The following is an 18,652-nucleotide window of genomic DNA, read 5'->3' as shown; positions in this document are numbered from 1 at the left end:
GAGCTGTGGCTCTGATCCCACGTGGCTGTCCCTGTGGTGGAGGCCAGCAGCTACAGCTCTGATTTGATCCCTGGCCTGGGAACCTCCATGTGCCACGGGTGCGGCCCTAAAAAGAGCAAAAACAAAAACAAAAACAGAGTTTCACTGACTCCAAACGCACTTACCATGCCTACCTAACAAGAAAGTCCAACCAGTAAGACAAGCCCAACAGGCCAGCACCACTGTCCCCACATACATGGGACAGACCGTGGGGAAACAAAGGCCCAGGATGCCCTTCTGGGTCAGACGCTGTTCACCATGGCAGTGCCTCGCCTTGGCGCTGTCTCCACCACAACTGCTGAGGCATCTGAAAACCTCACACTCCACAGCCAAGGGGATTTCAAAGAACCAAGCTGCGAGCCTGACGTTCCCTCAGTGCTGGGATGTCCAACGGCGCCTCTGTCCTGGCCCAAGCCCTGTGCTGCCCGCCACCTCGGAGCACAGCGCCAGGCCTCAGCGGGCCTGCTGGACGCTGCCATTTCCACACCTGTGGCCCTCAGAGGCTGCCTGGCAGGCGGGCATGGCCGCGAGGCTAGGGTGGGATCTCCTGGTGGGGGCAGGAGGGCTCCAGCACAGGTACGTCTGCTGGCCTTTGTTTTCTGCCCCCAGCAGATGGCAGGGACGTGGGTGCCGACGCGGGCCTGCTGCCGAGAGCTGGACGCCGAGCACAGCACCTGCACGTTCTGTGGAGACACGTGTCCCAGACACACACGACACACGGAGCGGAACCCATCTGCTTGCCGAGGGACCCGATGGGCGCCAGGACCCTGAGTCTGTTTCTCGTGTGGGCCAGCTTGTCCTGCTCCCACGCCTCCCCAAGAGTGGCCTGGGGCGCTGATCCTCCAGTCACCTTTGTCACAGGGGAAACAGGGCAAAAATACTTGGATGGATGAAAGCCACAGAATCCAAAATAGAAAGGAAATCCTGGAAATGTTTAGAGTAGTTAATAAAGTCATCTTCACGGCTGAAAAACGCGTGTCCAGGCTGCGGGTCTAACATGGGCCGTTCTTTGTACGATGGACATGGTTTTTAGGTCCTGTTCATTTCTCATGAGAAAAGCCCTTCTTTAAAATGTATCAGACATTGAAAATGTAAGAACATGGTCATATGAATTTGTACATGCATGTTCCTGTTGTGGCTCAGCGGTAATGAACCCAGGTGGTGTCCATGAGGACACGGGTTCGATCCCTGGCCTCGCTCAGCGGCTTCGGCATCTGGCGTGGCTGCGGCTGTGGCGGAGGCCAGCAGCTGCAGCTCCGACTGGACCCCTAGCCTGCGAACCTCCACATGCCGCGGGTGTTGCCCTTCAACAAAAAAACTGAATATGCATAAAGACACTCTGGAAGGACTCAAATTATCCAGATTATTTACCTTTGAACAGCACTGAGGGCAAAAGGGAGAGATGTTTGGTCCTTGAAAAACACTGGCGTGTTAGGGCCGACACAGCACACCCCGTGATGCCAGGCGTGTGCCTGCCCGGCAGGCCTTCCCCGCGGGCTGCAGAGCAAGCGCCCGAGGACACCCCCACCCCACCCCCGGCCAAGCAACACGGTCCCCTCGAGGCAGGACAGCGCCCTGCTCAGGGCCCAGCTGAAGGCAGGTCCGGGGAAGCAGGAATACCAGCCCCAGCGCAGTTCCTCACAGGCATCTCTGACTCTTAAAACCACACAACAGCACCACCGCGGCTGAAGGTCCATCGCAACCGAGCCCTAAAAACGAACGGCTGCTGCGGCAAAGGAGGTGAGCAGCAGACGTCTGCTCGCCAAACCTCCCACAAGGACCGCCAGCCAGCAAAGCGGACCAGAAGGCTTTCCCCTGCTCTAAGACCTCGGAGGGCTACCCAGGGCGTGAGGTCCAAAGGGGCCAAAAGAGGCGAAAAAAGAGGAAGAGAGACGCCAAGTCGAGCATTTGGTCCCGAGTCCCTCCCCGAGGCTCCCGGGCGACGGCCCGCAGGCGGAGAAGACGAGAACCTGCGCGGTTCTCACGCGGGGTGCCCAGCGCGCCCGAGACATGGGCCCTGGTGAGGACGCCAGACCCTCCGCTGGGGCGCCACTGGGCTGCATCGCAGGAGGAGGGAGGCCACGGAAGGAGGCCAGCCTGACGGAAACCGGGCGTTCAGCCACCCCGGCTGCCCGCTGGAGTAAAGGGACGGCTGCACCCACAGCACACGTAGGTTCCCAGGCCAGGGATTGAACTTGGGCCACGGCAGTGACAACGCTCGATCCTTAACCTGCTGAGCCACCAGGGAACTCCTAGACTCCTTTTTTTCTCTCTTTGCGTTTTTTTAGAGCCGCACCTGCAGCATGTGGAGGATCCCAGGCTAGGAGTCGGATCGCAGCTACGGCCGCCGGCCACACCACAGCCACAGCAACACCAGACCTGAGCTGCGTCTGCGACCCACACCACGGCTCACGGCAAGGACGCCTATGTCAAAGTTAATAAAAGGAAATCTCATTTCAAACAGGTCCTGCTATGGCTCAGGGGGCTAAGCATCCGATGAGCACCCATGAGGATGCGGGTTCAATCCCTGGCTTCGCTCAGTGGGTTAAAGATCTGGCATTGCCATGAGCTGTGGGGTAGGCCAGCAGCTGCAGCTCTGATTCAACCCCTGACCCAGACTTCCATATGCCACAGACGTGGCCCTAAAAAAAGAAAAAAGGTAAGAAGGAAAAAGAAGTTTTGCGACTAGGCCTGTCTCCTTAATCAAAGACAAAGGAGCAGTCTTTCTCGGACATGCCTACAGGACTTCCTGGCACAGCCCAGGGGTGGGCAGGGGATGGTTTTGTTAAGGGTATATACTCATGGAGTTCCCGTCGCGGCGTAGCGGTTGGGAATCCGACTGGGAACCATGAGGTCGCGGGGTCCATCCCTGGCCTCGCTCAGCGGGTTGGGGATCCGGCATTGCTGCGGCTCTGGCGTAGGCCGGCGGCTACAGCTCCGATTCGACCCCTAGCCTGGGAACCTCCATATGCCATGGGAGCGGCCCAAGACAAGGCAAAAAGACCAAAAAAAAAAAAAAAAAAAAAAAAAGAGTATATATTCATGGAGTTCAGTCATGAGGTTGCAGGTTCGATTCCTGGCCTTGCTCAGTGGGTTAAGGATCCTGCGTTGCCGTGAGCTGTGGAGTAGGCCAGCGGCCTAGCCTGGGAACTTCCACATGCCGCGAGTGCCGCCCTAAAAAGACAATCAATCAATCAATCAATAGTAAAAACCAAAATATATTTGGAAGACAAGAGCAGGAGAAATGTAACGGAAAGATCTGAAAACATAAAAAGAAATGGAAAACAGGAGAAATAGATTTAAAATTTAAGGGATCATTCCAAATGGCCCAACATCTAAATAGCAGGGGCTCCTAAACGAGAAGAGAGTGAAACTGGAAAATAAAATTACCACAGAAATAGCATTTTCAAAATTCCCGGAACTGAAGGACATGTTTCTTCAACACAACAAAAGAAATAAAAAACCCAGAGTAGGATCCAGTGCTGAGGATAAAGAAAATGTTTTCAGAGGAGTCCCCTTGCGGCGCAGTGGGTTAAGGACCCAGCACTGCCACTACAGCGGCTCAGGTCGCTGCTGCGGAGCACATTCGACCCCCGGCCCAGGAACCTTTAAAAGCCACCAGTGCAGCCAAAAAGAGAAAAGCAAACAGTTAAGAAATAGTCGGACTGGGGGGAAACCGCGGGGACCGTGCACAGAACGGGTCAGGTCCCTGAGCCATAGCGCTGAAGAGAGAAGCGGGTGATGCAAACCCTTTGCGTTTCCGAGGGAGACGCAGCCCAAGTGAAAGTCCCCCTGCAGGCAGGGCTGGCATCAGCACAGCACAGCAGACACACAGCACGCGGGGGAGAAACATCTCAAGTGGCGTGGAAACGGGAGTTTTCAGGAGACATGTCTCTCGGAGGGAAAAAATCGCCCATCCAACAGGTCCTAGAGCGGAAGAGGATTCTGACAGGCACTCCCCCCCAATTTTTTTTTTTTACCTCAGTGAATTCTATTACATTTATAGTTGTACAACAATCCTCGCAACCAAGCTTTTATATCTGACAGGTACTTTTCAGGCCAATGCAGCATAAGGGATGATTTCCATCAGAAAAATAAATATCTCAATGCAACATTTGCACGAAAAACGCAACAATTATAACTTCAGCAACTTTAAAACACACACAACACACAATGGCACAAGAAAGAAGATGCTTCGCCCGACCTGCCTTGGCAATGGAAATCCCACATAAGGATGTAAGGCCAACCCAGGGCATCTTTGTAATAGGACCGGTGGTGAGGGAGGGGGCATCAGCAGAGACGGTCTCGGAGCCGATGCCCCAAAGACAGCAGTACGAGCATGTTACTGGGGAAGGTGGGCACGAGGCACTGAGGGTCTATGACCCCCAAATCCATACCCCGCCCCCGGGAGGTTCTATGTGGAGACAGGGCCTCTAAGAGCGTCACACTGGCTAAAGGAGGTCATGAACGCGGGCCCTGGTCTGACGGGATCACTGTCCTTCTCAGAGGATAGCAGGGAGCTCTCTCCGCGTGTACACACGGAGGGACGGCCGCCCGAGCACAATGAGCTGGTGGCCTCCAGCAAACCCTGAGAACAGTGGGATAGCTGTTGGCACTTGCTGGCACTTTGGCCTGGGAGCTCCAGCGTCTGGAGCTGTGAGAAGTAAGCGTCTGTTGTCTAAGCCCCCAGGTCTATGGTATTTGGTCAGGGCAGCCTGAGCTCAGATGCTCCTGCAAGGCCCCACTGGATGTGGCCACCCCAGAAAGGCCAGGGGACAGGAGGCTGCTAAATGGGGGTCATCAGCCTTCTGGCATCATTTGCAATTTTCCCTCTCTCCACTTTGCATTGTATTGTATTGTATTTCATTCATTTTGTCTTTGAGGGCGGCACCCGTGGCATATGTAGGTTCCCGGGCTAGGGGCCAACTGGAACTGTAGCCTTTGGCCTACACCACAGCCACAACACCACCAGCTCCAAGTCACATGTGCGGCTTACACCACAGCTCGGGGCAACGACAGATCCTTAACCCACTGAGCGAGGCCACAGATGGAACCTGCATCCTCATGGATGCTAATCAGATTCTCTTCCACTGAGCTATGGCACAAACTCCTCCATTTTCTTAAAATAAAAATTTAAATTAATTAAAATACTAGTAGAGGAGTTCCCGTGGTGGCTCAGTGGTTAACGAATCCGACGAGGAACCACGAGGTTGCGGGTTCAATCCCTGGCCTTGCTCCGTGGGTGAAGGATCCGGTGTTGCTGTGAGCTGCGGTGTGGGTTGCAGACGAGGCTCAGATCCCGAGTCGCTGTGGCTGTGGCTGTGGCCGGCGGCTACAGCTCCGATGGGCCCCCTAGCCCGGGAACCTCCAAATGCCGCAGGTGCGGCCCTGAAAAGACAAAGAAAAAACGGCGTTTCAATGGTTCCTAGAAGGCTCACCAGCTGAGGCCATAATCGGCTCAGCAGCCGAGCCCCTGGGGAGGGACAAGGAGGTGAGGCTGGGCCCCTGCAGCGCACCAGGCCCTCGGCACCGCCTCCGAAGACGCGGGCAGCGCCACCTGGGGGCCGCGGGCCCGGTACCCAAGTCCGCAGCCAGCCTCAGCTCCAGGCAGGGACTGCAGCGCTTTGCTGAGCTGTTTCCTCAGATCAGACGCTTCTGGAACGAGCGGGCTCTGAGAGGACCCCGAGTGGCTCACAAAAAATGGGCGTTTGAACAGATGTGGCGGAGGGGACAGGACAGCAACGGGGCCTTTCTCCCACACACTTGGAGGGACGCGGCCTCGCGCGGACTGAAGAAGGACCATCACGCAGCTGCTGCTCGCGAACGGAACTGCCCCGCTCGGCCCAACTCCGTTCTTTGCCACGACCGCAGGCAAACTTCCAAATCCTGGAAGCCAGGCTCGCAGGAAAGCTTATTAGCAAAGCCGGGGAGTCGGAGTCCCATTGGCACCTCGATGACGCTAACCAGCGCAGAGACGGGAGCAGGAAGGGGCTGCTGCGGGCCACGTGGGTGCTGGCTCCGTCCCAAGGCTGCCGGGTCCGCGCCCGTGCCTGGCTCGCGCCACCGAGTGCAGCAGCCCCCGGCCCTCCCGCAACAGCTGCTGCTCAGCAGGGCCCGGGGTCTCTGCAAGCGCTCCCCTCGCACAAACCCGCTGGCACAGAGGCCCTGGCAAAGGGGCCTCTCTTTGGTCAGCTGGCTACACTCTCCTGGACTTTGGTGGAACCTGTCATCAAAGACTGCAGAGTTTTGCAGAACAGAGACCCGGTATTTTCAGACTCCCCTATACTAGTTTAAAACGGTTCCTAGCCAGCCGTCCCGTATAAAACTCACTCAGCCTGTTGCTACTGAGACAGGGTCCACCACGGACACGTCTGTGTCCCAGGAGCCTGGGGTTGGGTCCAAGTACTGGTGGGACAGCCCCACATCACTGGGAGAAGGAGCAGTGTGATCAGACCTGCACTAAGAAAAGATCCCGGAGTTCCCGTCGTGGCGCAGTGGTTAACGAATCCGACTAGGAACCATGAGGTTGCGGGTTCGGTCCCTGCCCTTGCTCAGTGGGTTAACGATCCGGCGTTGCTGTGAGCTGTGGTGTAGGTTGCAGACGCGGCTCGGATCCCGAGTTGCTGTGGCTCTGGCGTAGGCCGGTGGCTACAGCTCCGATTCAACCCCTAGCCTGGGAACCTCCATATGCCGCGGAAGCAGCCCAAGAAATAGCAACAACAACAACAAAAAAAAAAGACAAAGAAAAGATCCCTTTGGAGTTCCCGTCATGGCGCAGCGGAAAGGAGCCCAACTAGGAACCATGAGGTTGCGGGTTCAATCCCTGGCCTTGCCATGCGGGTGAAGGATCTCGAGTTGCACTGAGCTATGGTGTGGGTCGCAGGTGTGGCTCAGATCCCACGTTGCTGTGGCTCTGACGTAGGCTGACAGCTACAGCTCCGATTCGACCCCTGGCCTGGGAACCTCCATATGCCGCTGGTGCGGCCCTAAAAAGACAAAACACACACACACACACACACAAAGAAAAGAAAAGATCCCTTTGGGCGCGGTGGAGAGAAGAGAGGAAGGCAGAGACTCGGCCAGAAGGTCCAGGAGGAGGTGGCAAGAGCCAGGCAGAGCCTGGACAGCGAGAAGAGGAATTCAAAGCTCATGTGGAGGGGGAGTCAGGTAGTCTGTGTTGACCTGGCAGATGGTGGTGCCACTTCAGGAGGTGATGATGACTGCAGGAGGAGCAGGCTTGGGGCGGGGAGGGGGGGGAATGAGCTATTAACGTGTGAATGGGTCACTCGCAACAGCTGTGAATTTACCAAGCCCTGGCCCCCCTGGCCTTGGTGACAGAGAAACGCGGGGCTGTGACCCCGAGCACCGGCTGTGCGCAGGCGCCCGCGGGGCTGAGCCCTGGGTTACCCCAGGGAGCCGCTACACCTGGCGGGCCCTTCCTTCACCCTCCCCACTTCACAGAAAAGCTCAGGGAGATGCAGCCACTTTCCCACCAGCACACAACCAGGAGAAGGCGGACCCCACCAAGCTCCAAGGTCTACCCTTCCAGCCAGTGGAGGGAAGGAAAGGACCCGCAGACTCCCGCCCTGAGAAGCCCACAGCTGCGAACTACGCCTCGTCCGCAACTGTCTCCGCCTGCCTGGGGCTCGTCTGCTGGTTAAAGGGATTCAATCAGGTGGGAAGTCGCACATCTGGAAGAGCACGAGGGATGGCAGCAAGGCCACGCGCTCTCTCAGAGCTTCGTGCCCACACTCCCAGTAATTACCAGCACGGTAACAGGAAAATGGAGGGGAAGGCTGCAGCACAAGAGCCACACTTTTAAAAGGAGCCACCTGCCACGGCAGGTGACCTAGAAATTCAACAGTGAGGAGAATTCGTTGAAGGTCAAGTCCAACAGGCTGGCTGAACAAGATCAGTGTCCTAGAGATCCCGCCATGGCTCAGCAGGTTGACAACCTGACTGGCATCCACGAAGATGCAGGTTCGATCCCTAGCCTCGCTCTGTGGGTTAAGGATCCCAAGGTGCCAGCATCGGCAGTTGCAATGTGACCCTAGACTGGGAACTTCTACGTGCTGCAGGTGCAGTCGTAAAAAGAAAAATAAAATAAAACTAGTGGCAGAGTTCCCTTGTGGTGCAGTGGGTTAAGTAAGGATCCAGCATCATTGCTGCTGTGGCCCAGGACACTACTGTGCTGAAGGCTCCATCCCTGCCCCGGGAATTTCTACATGGCGCAGGCACAGCCAGAACAACAAACAAATGGACAATCGCTGAGTGCAGGTGCTAGAAGGGCTGCTGAAGAGTACAGGCTGCACCAACCTGGCCCAGCTCGGCACCCAGCAGGCAGGTCGGGCCAGGCCAAGCTTTTGAGGCGGAGCCTGGGCCCCAACGCCAAATCATTAAGTAAAAACACAGCCAAAAGAGCCGACCTGCAGCTCGGCTGCGCCGTCCAGGACCCCGATGCCTCCGACCGGCCCTGGCTCCTGCCCTCGAGTCTCCACGCCTTGTGGCCTAGGGGCACCGGAACTGCCGTGGCGACCGCAGAGCTAAACCTCTCAGGGCTGGGCCTGCGCGCCCCCGTCCCCGCCCACGCATAGATTGGCGGCCCTGCTGACCAATGGAGAGCGCCTAGGATCCACCGCTCCAGTCTCAGCGCACAGACTCTGGCCCGCCCAGCCTGCCCGAGCAGCCCCGCCCCCGCCCCACCCCGCCCCCGCCCACTGACCAATGGCGTGAGCCGCCGGGCACGGGGAGCCGCATCATCAGAGGGCCCTTTGCCAACTGACACCAAATTTAAGTGGTGGGGAGCTCTCACTGTGGCCCGGGGGTGACAAACCTGATTAGTACCCATGAGGATGCGGGTTCGATCCCTCGCCTCGCTCCGTGGGTTAAGGATGAGGCGTTACCATTTACTGCGGTATAGATTGCAGACGCAGCTCGGATCCCGAGTTGCTGTGGCTGTGGTGTAGGCCGGCAGCTTCAGCTGTGATTGGACCCCTAGTCTGGGAACCTCCATATGCCATGGGTTTGGCCCTAAAAAGACAAAAAAAAAAAAAAAAAAAAAAAGACCGAATTTAAATGGTGGGTGTGAATCAGCCAAAGTCACACATGCTCACAGTCCCACCAACAACAGGCAACAAGGACCAGGGAGACCCTTCGCAGAGAGACCAGGGGAGCAGCAACGAGTCTGGGGATGCTTCAGCCCGAGGGCTCAAAAGGACCCAGGTGAGCAGGACAAATGCAGAAAAACCCAGGGCCACCTCTACTCTTTCGGTTTTGACAAAGACCTAAGTAAAAGGCTCACCTGCTGTTTCTCAAGTCAGCGACAGGACAAACAGATGTGCATGCATGTGCGTGCACACTCGCGCTCCCCGGGGGGAGGGGCCTGCTCAGACCTGCACCCCGCCCCCCGTGAGGCTCCCCGTCTGGGCACCTCCTCCTCTGGGCGCCCTGTTTGGGGTGAGCCCAGCAGCAGGCCCAGCCCTGGCGCGGTCACGATGCTGGAACGGGCAGGACACTGGCACAAGCCATCCCTGACCACCAGGGCAGACGCGGGGCCCCCTTCTGTGCTTCCTTCAGTGGGAAGCGTCTGTTTACAAAACAAGGGCGCCCAGAGCCCGGAGCCACCCTCCAAGGCAAGGGAGCCCACCTGGCACAAAGCTGGCCACAGGAAGGCAGAGGCAAAAACACTCGGAAAGGGGACAGTTTCTGATAAAACTCAATTTGCTCTCACCATGAAATCCAGCGCTCAGGCCCCTGACATTCACCCAAAGGGGACGAAAACTCAGGCCCACACCAACCCCTGCACACGGGTGATTACTGCAGCTTTCGTCACAACTGTCAAACACGGCAATCAGGATGTCCTCCAGCAGGCGAGTGGGTAAATAAGCCAGACCACCCACGCGGTTCAGCACCAAAAAGAAATGAGCTTCGGAGCCACAAAAAGACACCGAGGAACCGCAAAAGCGTATTAAGAGAGAAAAGCTAGGAGTTCTCGTTATGGCGCAGTGGTTAACGCATCCGACTAGGAACCATGAGGCTGCGGGTTTGATCCCTGGCCTCGCTCAGTGGATGAAGGACCAGGCGTTGCCGTGGGCTGTGGTGTAGGTCGCAGACATGGTTCAGATCCCGAGTTGCTGTGGCTCTGGTGTAGGCCGGCGGCTACAGCTCCGATTCGACCCTTAGCCTGGGAACCTCCATATGCCGCGGGAGCGGCCCAAGAAAAGGCAAAAAGACAAAAAAAAAAAAAAAAAGAGAGAGAGAGAGAGAGAAAAGCCAGCGTGAACAGGCTGCACGTTGCACAGCTCCAACTACATGGCTTTCCGGAAAAGGCAAAGCCATGAAGATGGCAAAAGCTTCAGGGGCTGACAGGGGCAGGGGCGGGGGCTGGAAAGGACGCGGAGGCAGAGCGAGACCACCCCATGCAGTTCTGCGACAGACACACGTCGCACACCTTGGTCCAAACCCACAGGACGGACCCCACCGCTGAGGGGCCTGGAGTGCAACCACGGACGGCGGGTGGTCATGCCATAGCTTTGGCATCTGAGACAAATGACCACTCTGCTGCGGGAGGCCGGTGACGGGGGAGCCATGCACACGTGGGGACACGAGTGTGCGGGAAACTGCGGCACCTTCCTCTCAACTCTGCTGGTGACCTAAACCTGCCCCACACAAGATCAAGTCGAGGAGTTCTCGTTGTGGCTCAGTGTAGCAAACCCGACTAGTATCCATCCATGAGGATGGGGGTTCAATCCCAGGCCTCACTCAGTGGGTTAAAGATCCGGCGTTGCCGTGGGCTGTGGGGTAGGCCGGCAGCTGCACCTCCGATTCGACGCCTAGCCTGGGACCCTCCATAGGCTGCAGGTGTGGTCCTTCGAACAAACAAAAAGAACACTGTCCTGACCAAATATGAACACTCTCAAGTTAGATTTAGATTTTCTTTTTTTTTTTTTTTTTTTTTTTTTTTTTGTCTTTTTGCTATTTCTTGGGCCGCTCCCGCGGCATATGGAGGTTCCCAGGCTAGGGGTCGAATCGGAGCTGCAGCCACCGGTCTACGCCAGAGCCACAGCAACTCGGGATCCGAGCCGCATCTGCAACCTACACCACAGCTCACGGCAACGCCGGATCGTTAACCCACTGAGCAGGGGCAGGGACCGAACCCGCAACCTCATGGTTCCTAGTCGGATTCGTTAACCACTGCGCCACGTAAGGTTTAAAGACCATGAGGAGGTCCCGCTGTAGCTGCATCCTGGGAGCACTGGGAGGCAGGTTCGACCCCCAGCCCAGCACAGCGGGTTAAGGATCCGGCACTGCCGCAGCCGTGGCAACTGAGGTTGCAGCTACGGCTCAGATCTGATCCCTGGCCCGAGAACCTCATAGGCCAAAAAAGAAAAGAGAGAGACAGTGAGAAAAAGGCAAACGAAAGTCACCTAGGACAGTGTGTCTGCTTCCCACCCCTTAGAGAACATTTCAACCCTCAGCACATCTAGCCCTGTGTTTGTTAGCAAGTAACCACTTTTTCTGCCACGAGAAGATTGAAGACGGGGTCCGGGAGACCAGCGCCGGGAGACTCGCCTGCATCATGGGGTCGCTTTATTAAATGCCAGCCTTTCAGCACCTCGCAGGCCAGGACGGGGAAGGGAGGGGAAGGGCTGCGACCGGCGGCCACAAGCTCCGGCCAGAGACCAAACAAACTGCCAGGAACCACAAGAAAGAGAACCAAGAAACAGGTTTCCAAAGTCCCAGCGACTTGCCAAAGGCACCGCTCCTGGCCTCCCAGCTGCCTTTGTGCCCACAGGCCACGACCATGACCACAGCTTCCGAGTCCCGGTCTGGGCAGGAGAAAGGGGTGGTCCTAGACCCACAAGCGCAGCCACAGGAAGTTCCCACGGGGCTCGGACCGCCTGCGGCACAGCAGCCTCGCCAGCAGCGCTTCCCGACCTCTAGGAAGAAGCTCGGGGGACGACCCGGAATTCTCCACGCACCGACGCCTTTCAACGTCCAGGCCTCCGCTCTCTGAGCCCCAAGGACCGCGGCCACCAGGTCAACACCCCTCTGGGCGAGGGGACACACACGGGACTGCTAAGGGTTGGACGCCACGTGGCGTCCAAGGCAGCCCACATTCCCAGCGCCTTCCGAAGCCACTCGGGTTGGGGCTGTTCTCGCCAAAAGCACCCTCCACCTGCCAGGCTCTGCACACCGTGTGACCTCGCACCCCGGCACCAGGCGTCCCGCCGCTCTGGGGCCAGAGCCGAGGGAGCAGCCCTTTCCCAGGCCAGTCCTCCAGTGCCCGGAGGCGAGCGTGGGACGGCGGCCTCGCGGGGGACTCACCTGAACTCTCTGCCTTCGCTGTACCGTCTACTCGAGCAGGCCCGCGGGGCGGCGGTTTCCAGCAGCAGCAGCGTCTGCGTGAGCCTGCCGGGCGGTGCGGGGTCTCCGGCGGCCTCCTCGTCCGCGCCTCGGTCGCACGTCCACTCCTCGTCCTCGTTCAGCGTGGGCAGGTATCCGGGGACCCCCTTGCCCGTGCCTGCCGCGGAGCCCGGCTCGCCACAGGCCTTGGGGCTCTCGGCGCCCGCGCGCGTGCACTCAGCGTAGATGTCGGACTTGAGGAAGGCGGGGTAGGTGTTGGCCTCCATGCTCGACTGCACCTCGGTCTGCGCCTGGTCGAACATGGCAGGGTCGATCTGCTGCTTGGCGATGCAGTCCTTGATGAAGCTCTTGGTGGCCGGCTTGGTCTGCCTGGACACGACGCCACCGCTGTCGAGGATGTACCTGCGGTAAATTGCTCGGGCCAGCTTCAGCCTCTTCTCCTCGTTCGAGTCGCAGGGCTCCAGCTTCCTGAAGCCGCTGCAGGCGAACCAGAAGTCCAGCAGGTCAGCGCAGTGCTCCTGCCTCAGGAAAGTCCGAAACAGGTTTATCCCGTCCTGATCGTCGAGCAGGGAGTGCAGCGACTCGGCCCACTTCAAGTACGGCGGGGTGGGCGAAGCGCTGCCCTCGGGCTCGTACCCCAGGTCCAGGTCCGAGCGCCTCGGCGTGGCTGTCGAAGTCTCCCCTTTAATCCCGGCACCTTTCCCAGAGCAGAAGCTGTGGCTGACGGGCCTGGGGTCTGTGGACACCAGCTCCCCCTCCTCACCAGGCACTGGGGGCCGGGGGGCATCTTCGGTGAAACTTGCGCCGAGGTCCAAGGGGAAGCCCTGCTCCTGGGTATTCATTTTGGGGCGCTGTGCGTCAAGGCGCAACGCGCGCTGCACCCTAATACATCAGTACTTACGGCTCCCAGGGAATCACTCTGGCCTGTTGAAACCATCAAGAGGACAAGGATTAGGAACAGTGGGGCCATGGAGACACGACCACAGAGGTTTTCTCAGACAAGCCTCGCAACGACGCCCTCCCGCTCAAAGCCAGAGACTCGGCTTAAATTCTCACTCTGTTTTTTTTCCAGAGGCCACACCCACAGCCTGTGGAAGGTCCCGGGCCAGGCATTGACCCCGCGCCCCCAGCTATGACCTGCGCCCCAGCTGCAGCCACACGAGACACTGAACCCACTGCACAGGGCCGGGGAGCGACCTCGCACCACCGCAGAGACAGCCCGGATCCTTAACGTGCTGCGCCACAGCGGGAACTCCCAAATTTTCAATCTTTGTCACCGGTCTTGTACCACGTGAAAACAATGTCTGGAAAGCTTTACAGCTCTAGGCACGCCTCTGGCGCTAAGGGATCAATGTCCCATGCCACTAGCTACAAGCGTCATCCTGCGAGAACAAAGAGGGACGGAAATAAAGCCCTGCCAGCATACAAACAGCAGGCGTGGATCTCCCCGCCACCCCGCCACCTGCCCCCATGCCTGCATGCGCACATTGCACACACTTTGAGGGCCGGCAGCTGTGGGGGGCTAGAGGAAGCACCCAGAGGTGGAGGATGGGTCACGGTTATGGACGGCTCTGCAGCTCATGACTTTCTATGAAAACCACTGGCAGGCTGAAGGGCTCAGGCTCAGCAGGAACAGCCTGCTTCTTAAGGTCAAAGCCCATGGGCTATGACACCCTGCTGCTCACGGACCACTGAAACTGCCAAGGTGCTTTTTGTCTGAGTGCCATCAACACGAACTGAGCACCTTTGGTGTCCCAGCTCCACAGCTGCTCGCGGCCATCCAGGGTTCTCCCGTCAAGGACACCAGCTCAGGAAAGAGGACCCACCCCTGGTCCCTGAGCCTCACCCTTGCAGGGATCCGCCAGCCTTGAGAAAAACACATCACTGTGTCTGACTGGGAGGCTAATTCCGAGTCACCGTCACTTTCTCTTAAAGTGCCCCTTTCTGCCACAGGAGTGGTCTGTGGCAGCCCGAGTTAAACATTTTCTGCAGGACTCACAGCATCTAACACAAGGTCCTGCAAGTAATGGGCACCAATAAATACTTACTTCATCGCCATTAAGGAAAACACCACCTACAGACGCTGAATGTTGGCTCTTCGCAGGCACTGAAGGACTGTGCTACAGAAAGAGCAGCCAGTGAAAGACTTAGTCCTCTGTCATGAAAATGCACTGCTTTAACGGACTAACTTTTACTTCGTGTGTGAACAAGCCCCCCATGTCACTTAAACTAGTTTTTCCTAGCCTAGAAGGAACATCTTAAAATCCATACCTATGTTCCGCTGTCAACGGACAGGAGAACTTCGGGGCCTTGGAAGCACGAGAACCTCGCTCCCAGTTCCTGCTGGTGCTGAAACACGAGCCCATTCCCGAAATGTCTGGGTTCCCACGGACAACTGCAGCGCACGTCGGGTGTGTGTACCACCCGTGAGGCATTTACATCCATTGAGGTCAGAGTCCAGTCCCCACCGACACTGACTCTGGCCCACGGTCTGTAGCCACCATCAATAAAGGGAAGCCACAAAGGGAATCGGAAACCCTGACACCTCACCGAAACGCTCCTTCGGTCCCTGCCAGGCATGCCTGGGCACCACGGCAGCTGCCTCGGTGCTATAGGTGTGTACGTACGCATTCATTTCACTCAAATATACCATCTGAATTGTTTTTTCTTTTTTCAGCCACACCCACGGCACACAGACATTACCAGCCACGGATGGAACCCGTGCAGCATCTGTGACCCATGCCAGAGCTTCGCCAACGCCCACTCCTTCACGCACTGCAACGAGCCTGGGATTGAACCAGCAGCGCCAGAGACAAGCCAGATCATTAACCCGCTGAGCCGCAGCAGGAGCTTCTTAGGTTCGAGGCGCGCAGAAACAGCAGTGCGACTCTGACACGTTCCCGTCGGCCCATTAATTAAACTCTTGAAAGGCCGGGCCCGCCGTTTCACATGTCATCCCGCCAACCAGCTAAATCCTCAATGACCTGTGTAACCCGAAAAGCTTTTCTGAAACTAGAAATCCAAGAAACTTCAACACCTGCTGAAAACCCAACAGAAACAATGCATTTGGCATACGCCTTCCCGTCCTCATCCTGGAATAGCAGCTCCTAAAATTGAACTCAGATACCGACCGCTATCTTAGGGGGCCAGGCTGAGCCTGCGTGTGTTCTCCAAAACAGGGCTCGGTCCCAGAACGCCTGAAATTCTTCCTGAGGAAGCAGAGAACACAAGGACGACAAAAAGGAGGGGCGGAGAGGCACAATAACTCTTTATCGGTTATCTAGAGACGGGCTGAGAAAAAAACACCCCCGAGGATTGGTGTATTTATTCTTCTCTGCTGTCCTGGATGCTAAGCTCTAAGTTTCACAGCTCTGGTTTCAAGAGGGATGGAATTCCAAAACGCAGGGTTGACGGAGAGTCTAAGATGTTCACCCAACAGAGAGTTTGGGGGGCAAGGCAGCCGCGGAAAGAGTAAAGCCACTCACGCGGGCCAAACCACAGCCTAGACCCAGCCTCTGGCACCGCTGCCTCAGAGGGAGCGCCCTCTTTGGGTCTCAGCCTCACTCACCTCTACTTTTTGTTAGAAGAGGGGAGGGACACTGCACCCAGGGTCCTGCTTCTGTCCGGGGTCCCTCTGCATCCCGCCCACACCCCACCCCATGCCCCAGGCCCAGGGACCACTGCACGCACCTGGCACCACCCCATCAAACAGCAGCTGCAGACCCCAGCCTCTTAGAGCAGGACCCCGCAGCCCTTCTCAGAACTGAGTCTTGCTCGCCCCCGACTAGAGCAAGTGGCTGCCCCTTCTGAACTAAATCCCAAACGCTGGCCCACCCGGAGACGCCAGTGTCAACGGCCCTCGCCTCCTCCATCACTCGCCAGCATCCCTTTTTGGACACACCTGCCCTCCTCAGAGCGGACCCACACCCCTTCCTCACACACTCAAACCCGCACACCCTCGGGGCCCGCACAGCCTCAGAGCCCCTCTTCCGGGTCCCGCGCCAGGCCCGGCCTGCGCGGCCTACAATGGGCGCCGCACAGGCCCGCGCCCCTCAGGAATGCGCGCCCGGCCGCACTACTCACCCGCGCGGCGGCGGCGGCGGCGGCGGCGGCGGCGAAGGCGAAGGCGGCGGCGGCGGCGGGGCCCCGGGCCCGGCTCCCGGAGCGGCACGGCGCGGTACGGCCCATGCGCTCAGCGGCGGCGCGGCCGGCGGGACGGGGCGGAGGCGCGGCCCCGGGCGGCCCCCATCGCGGCGGCGGCGGCGCGTCGGCCCGGAGGCGGGCGCGGGGCAGGCCGCAGGGGCGCCGCCGAGGCCGCTCGCCAACTCCCACCGGCCTGCTCCGCGGGGTCGCGGCTCCGGCCCGACTCTGGCCGGTGTAGCGGCGGTGGTGCCCGCGGTGGAGGCGGCTGCGGCGGCGGCGGGGGCGACCGCGATCCCTTCCCCAAGCCGGGAGCCCGAGCCCAGAGCGCCGAAGCCCAGGCCGGAGCGCCCCCGCCGGCGCCGCCCGGAAGTGCGGGGGCGGGGCCCGGGGCGCGGGGCGGGCCAAGAGCGCGGGGGCGGGCTGGGAGCGAGGGCGGGGCCTAGGGTCTGCGTCGGGAACGCAAAGCCCAGCCCTTGCGCCGTGACAGGGCGAAGAACGCGTGGGACGGAGCCTCTGATAAAGGCTACGCCCGGGCGTGTGGGCGCGGCCGAGGACGTGGGGCGGGGCCAAGAGAGTGGGAGCCGGGCCGAGAGCGCGAGACCGAGCCGGAGCGCAGGGAAGGCAAGACCGTAGCGGGTCAGGCTTCGAACGTGGGGGCGGAGCCTCGAAAGCTGAGGCGGGGCCAAAGGCGTCTAGGCGGACCGGAGGCGTGACGCAGAGCCCGAGCAAGTGGGCGGGCTCTAATGTGTCGGTGGGGGCGGGGCCTTGGTGGGGGCGGGGTCAGGGCTGCGTCGAGGGTGACTCGTGAAGGTGCGCCGGAAACTGCGCTGGACTCCTGGGGAAGTGGCTCGGGTACCGAGCGTAGGGACGAACGGGCCCCCTCAGTCGGCCCCGCAGGCGCACGCCGGGTCGCGGCCCTTTCTAGCCGCCCACATGGTGTCCACTGGCCCAGGGCTCCAGAGGTCGGCGCCCACAGGCCCCCGTAGCTCCCTGAATGGGAAGACCCTGGCAGGAGGACTGCCACTAGTCTGGCCAGGGCACAGAAAGAAGCAAGTGCCCAGGAGTTGGGCAGTTGGACGGCACAGCCAGGGTGACCGAGTGCTAAGCCTTTGGTGATATCCAGCGTCTTTCTCCCCCTTCTCCAGGCAGGCTGCCCCCGAGCCAGCCAGGACCCTACCAAGGTGGGCTTGGACTCTGCTCTTCCTAAGTCCGCAGGCAGGTGGGACCCAGCCTGGGCCAGTAGGCATCCAAGAAATACAGGTTGTCACTTGGGGAGGAGCCCCAACTTCCAAAGAGCTGTGGGCGGGATTGGCTGAGGCCTCACCCCAGCTGGCCCATCCTTCCTGGATTTCTCCCAGGTGCCATCCAGGGTCTAGACAGAGGCTCCACTTCCCACCACTGCCTACGGGCCACACTGGCCCAGGCCAGCCTGAGAGTAACGGCTTCTCGGTGTCCCACCCTACACCCACCACCCTTATCCCCCTTGCTGTTTCCATAGCAGCCCTTGCTTGATCTGCAAGCCCGGCTGACCAACTCCCCTGTTGCCCACCCACCACCAGCCGCTCCCAGAGGGAAGGATGTGGGCACCAGAAAGTGATTACTGCCCCTAAGGAATTGCTTCCGTCACCCCCGGCCCATGATCACCCAGGACTTTGTCCTCCAGCAGTGCCCCGTCAGACCTGGTGCCTTGAGAAATGCTCCAGTGGGCCACAGTGCCTGGCTGTACCCCCATTCTACCCACAAGCCACAGCTCAGGCCACACAGGGACCTTCTCACCTCCTCCTGGCCCGGGGCTCCCCAACCTCTCATGAGTCCCACAGCATCCCCAGCAGCCCTCATCTGGCTGCTCCCCGGGCTCTCCCAGCCTTCAGAGCCCTTCCCTGTGTGCATGCGGTCACTCGTCCATCTTTATGCTTTCATTACGCCCACCCCCCCCCCAATTCCCCAGGTCAGCTCTGATGCCACCACATTTTCTCCTGGGCCTTGCTCACCCTCTCTGCCCATCCTCCTCATCTTCACAGCTCCCAGGCAAGGAAAGAAGTCCAGGCTTGTGGCACCCTAGCTGCCAGCCCACCTCCCACTCAGCTGCCCACTGGTGGCACCT

At 59.1% G+C, this 18,652-nt stretch overlaps 1 protein-coding gene across 10 annotated transcripts in view; it reads right to left on the bottom strand.

The window, feature by feature from the left end:
- The window catches only part of AXIN1 (axin 1), a 49,056-nt gene extending 32,529 nt beyond the window's left edge, over positions 1–16,527 (bottom strand). For 8 of the 10 annotated variants that reach the window (XR_002342476.2, XR_014841126.1, XM_021086926.2 and 5 more), the window contains exons 1-2: positions 16,489–16,527; positions 12,367–13,329 (exon numbers count right to left, since the gene is read on the bottom strand). Coding sequence is in view for 7 of the 10 variants with exons in the window: in XM_021086926.2 (XP_020942585.1) it covers positions 12,367–13,247 (881 nt within the window). In the remaining 3 variants the exon portion in view is untranslated. Of the gene's footprint in view, positions 1–12,366; positions 13,330–16,488 lie in introns of those variants that run through there. The other 2 variants (XM_021086931.2, XM_085018209.1) reach the window with 2 other exon arrangements.
- Positions 16,528–18,652: the final 2,125 nt, after the last annotated feature.

Source organism: Sus scrofa, chromosome 3, assembly GCF_054392235.1.
Source record: "Sus scrofa isolate SSC_HxYL_T2T_F1_AM1 chromosome 3, Sscrofa_HxYL_maternal_Yorkshire_Landrace_v2.0, whole genome shotgun sequence".
In the NCBI taxonomy this organism is placed as follows: Eukaryota; Metazoa; Chordata; class Mammalia; order Artiodactyla; family Suidae; genus Sus; species Sus scrofa.
The sequence above is the reverse complement of the archived record's forward strand: the minus strand, read 5'-3'. Positions and strand labels throughout refer to the sequence as shown.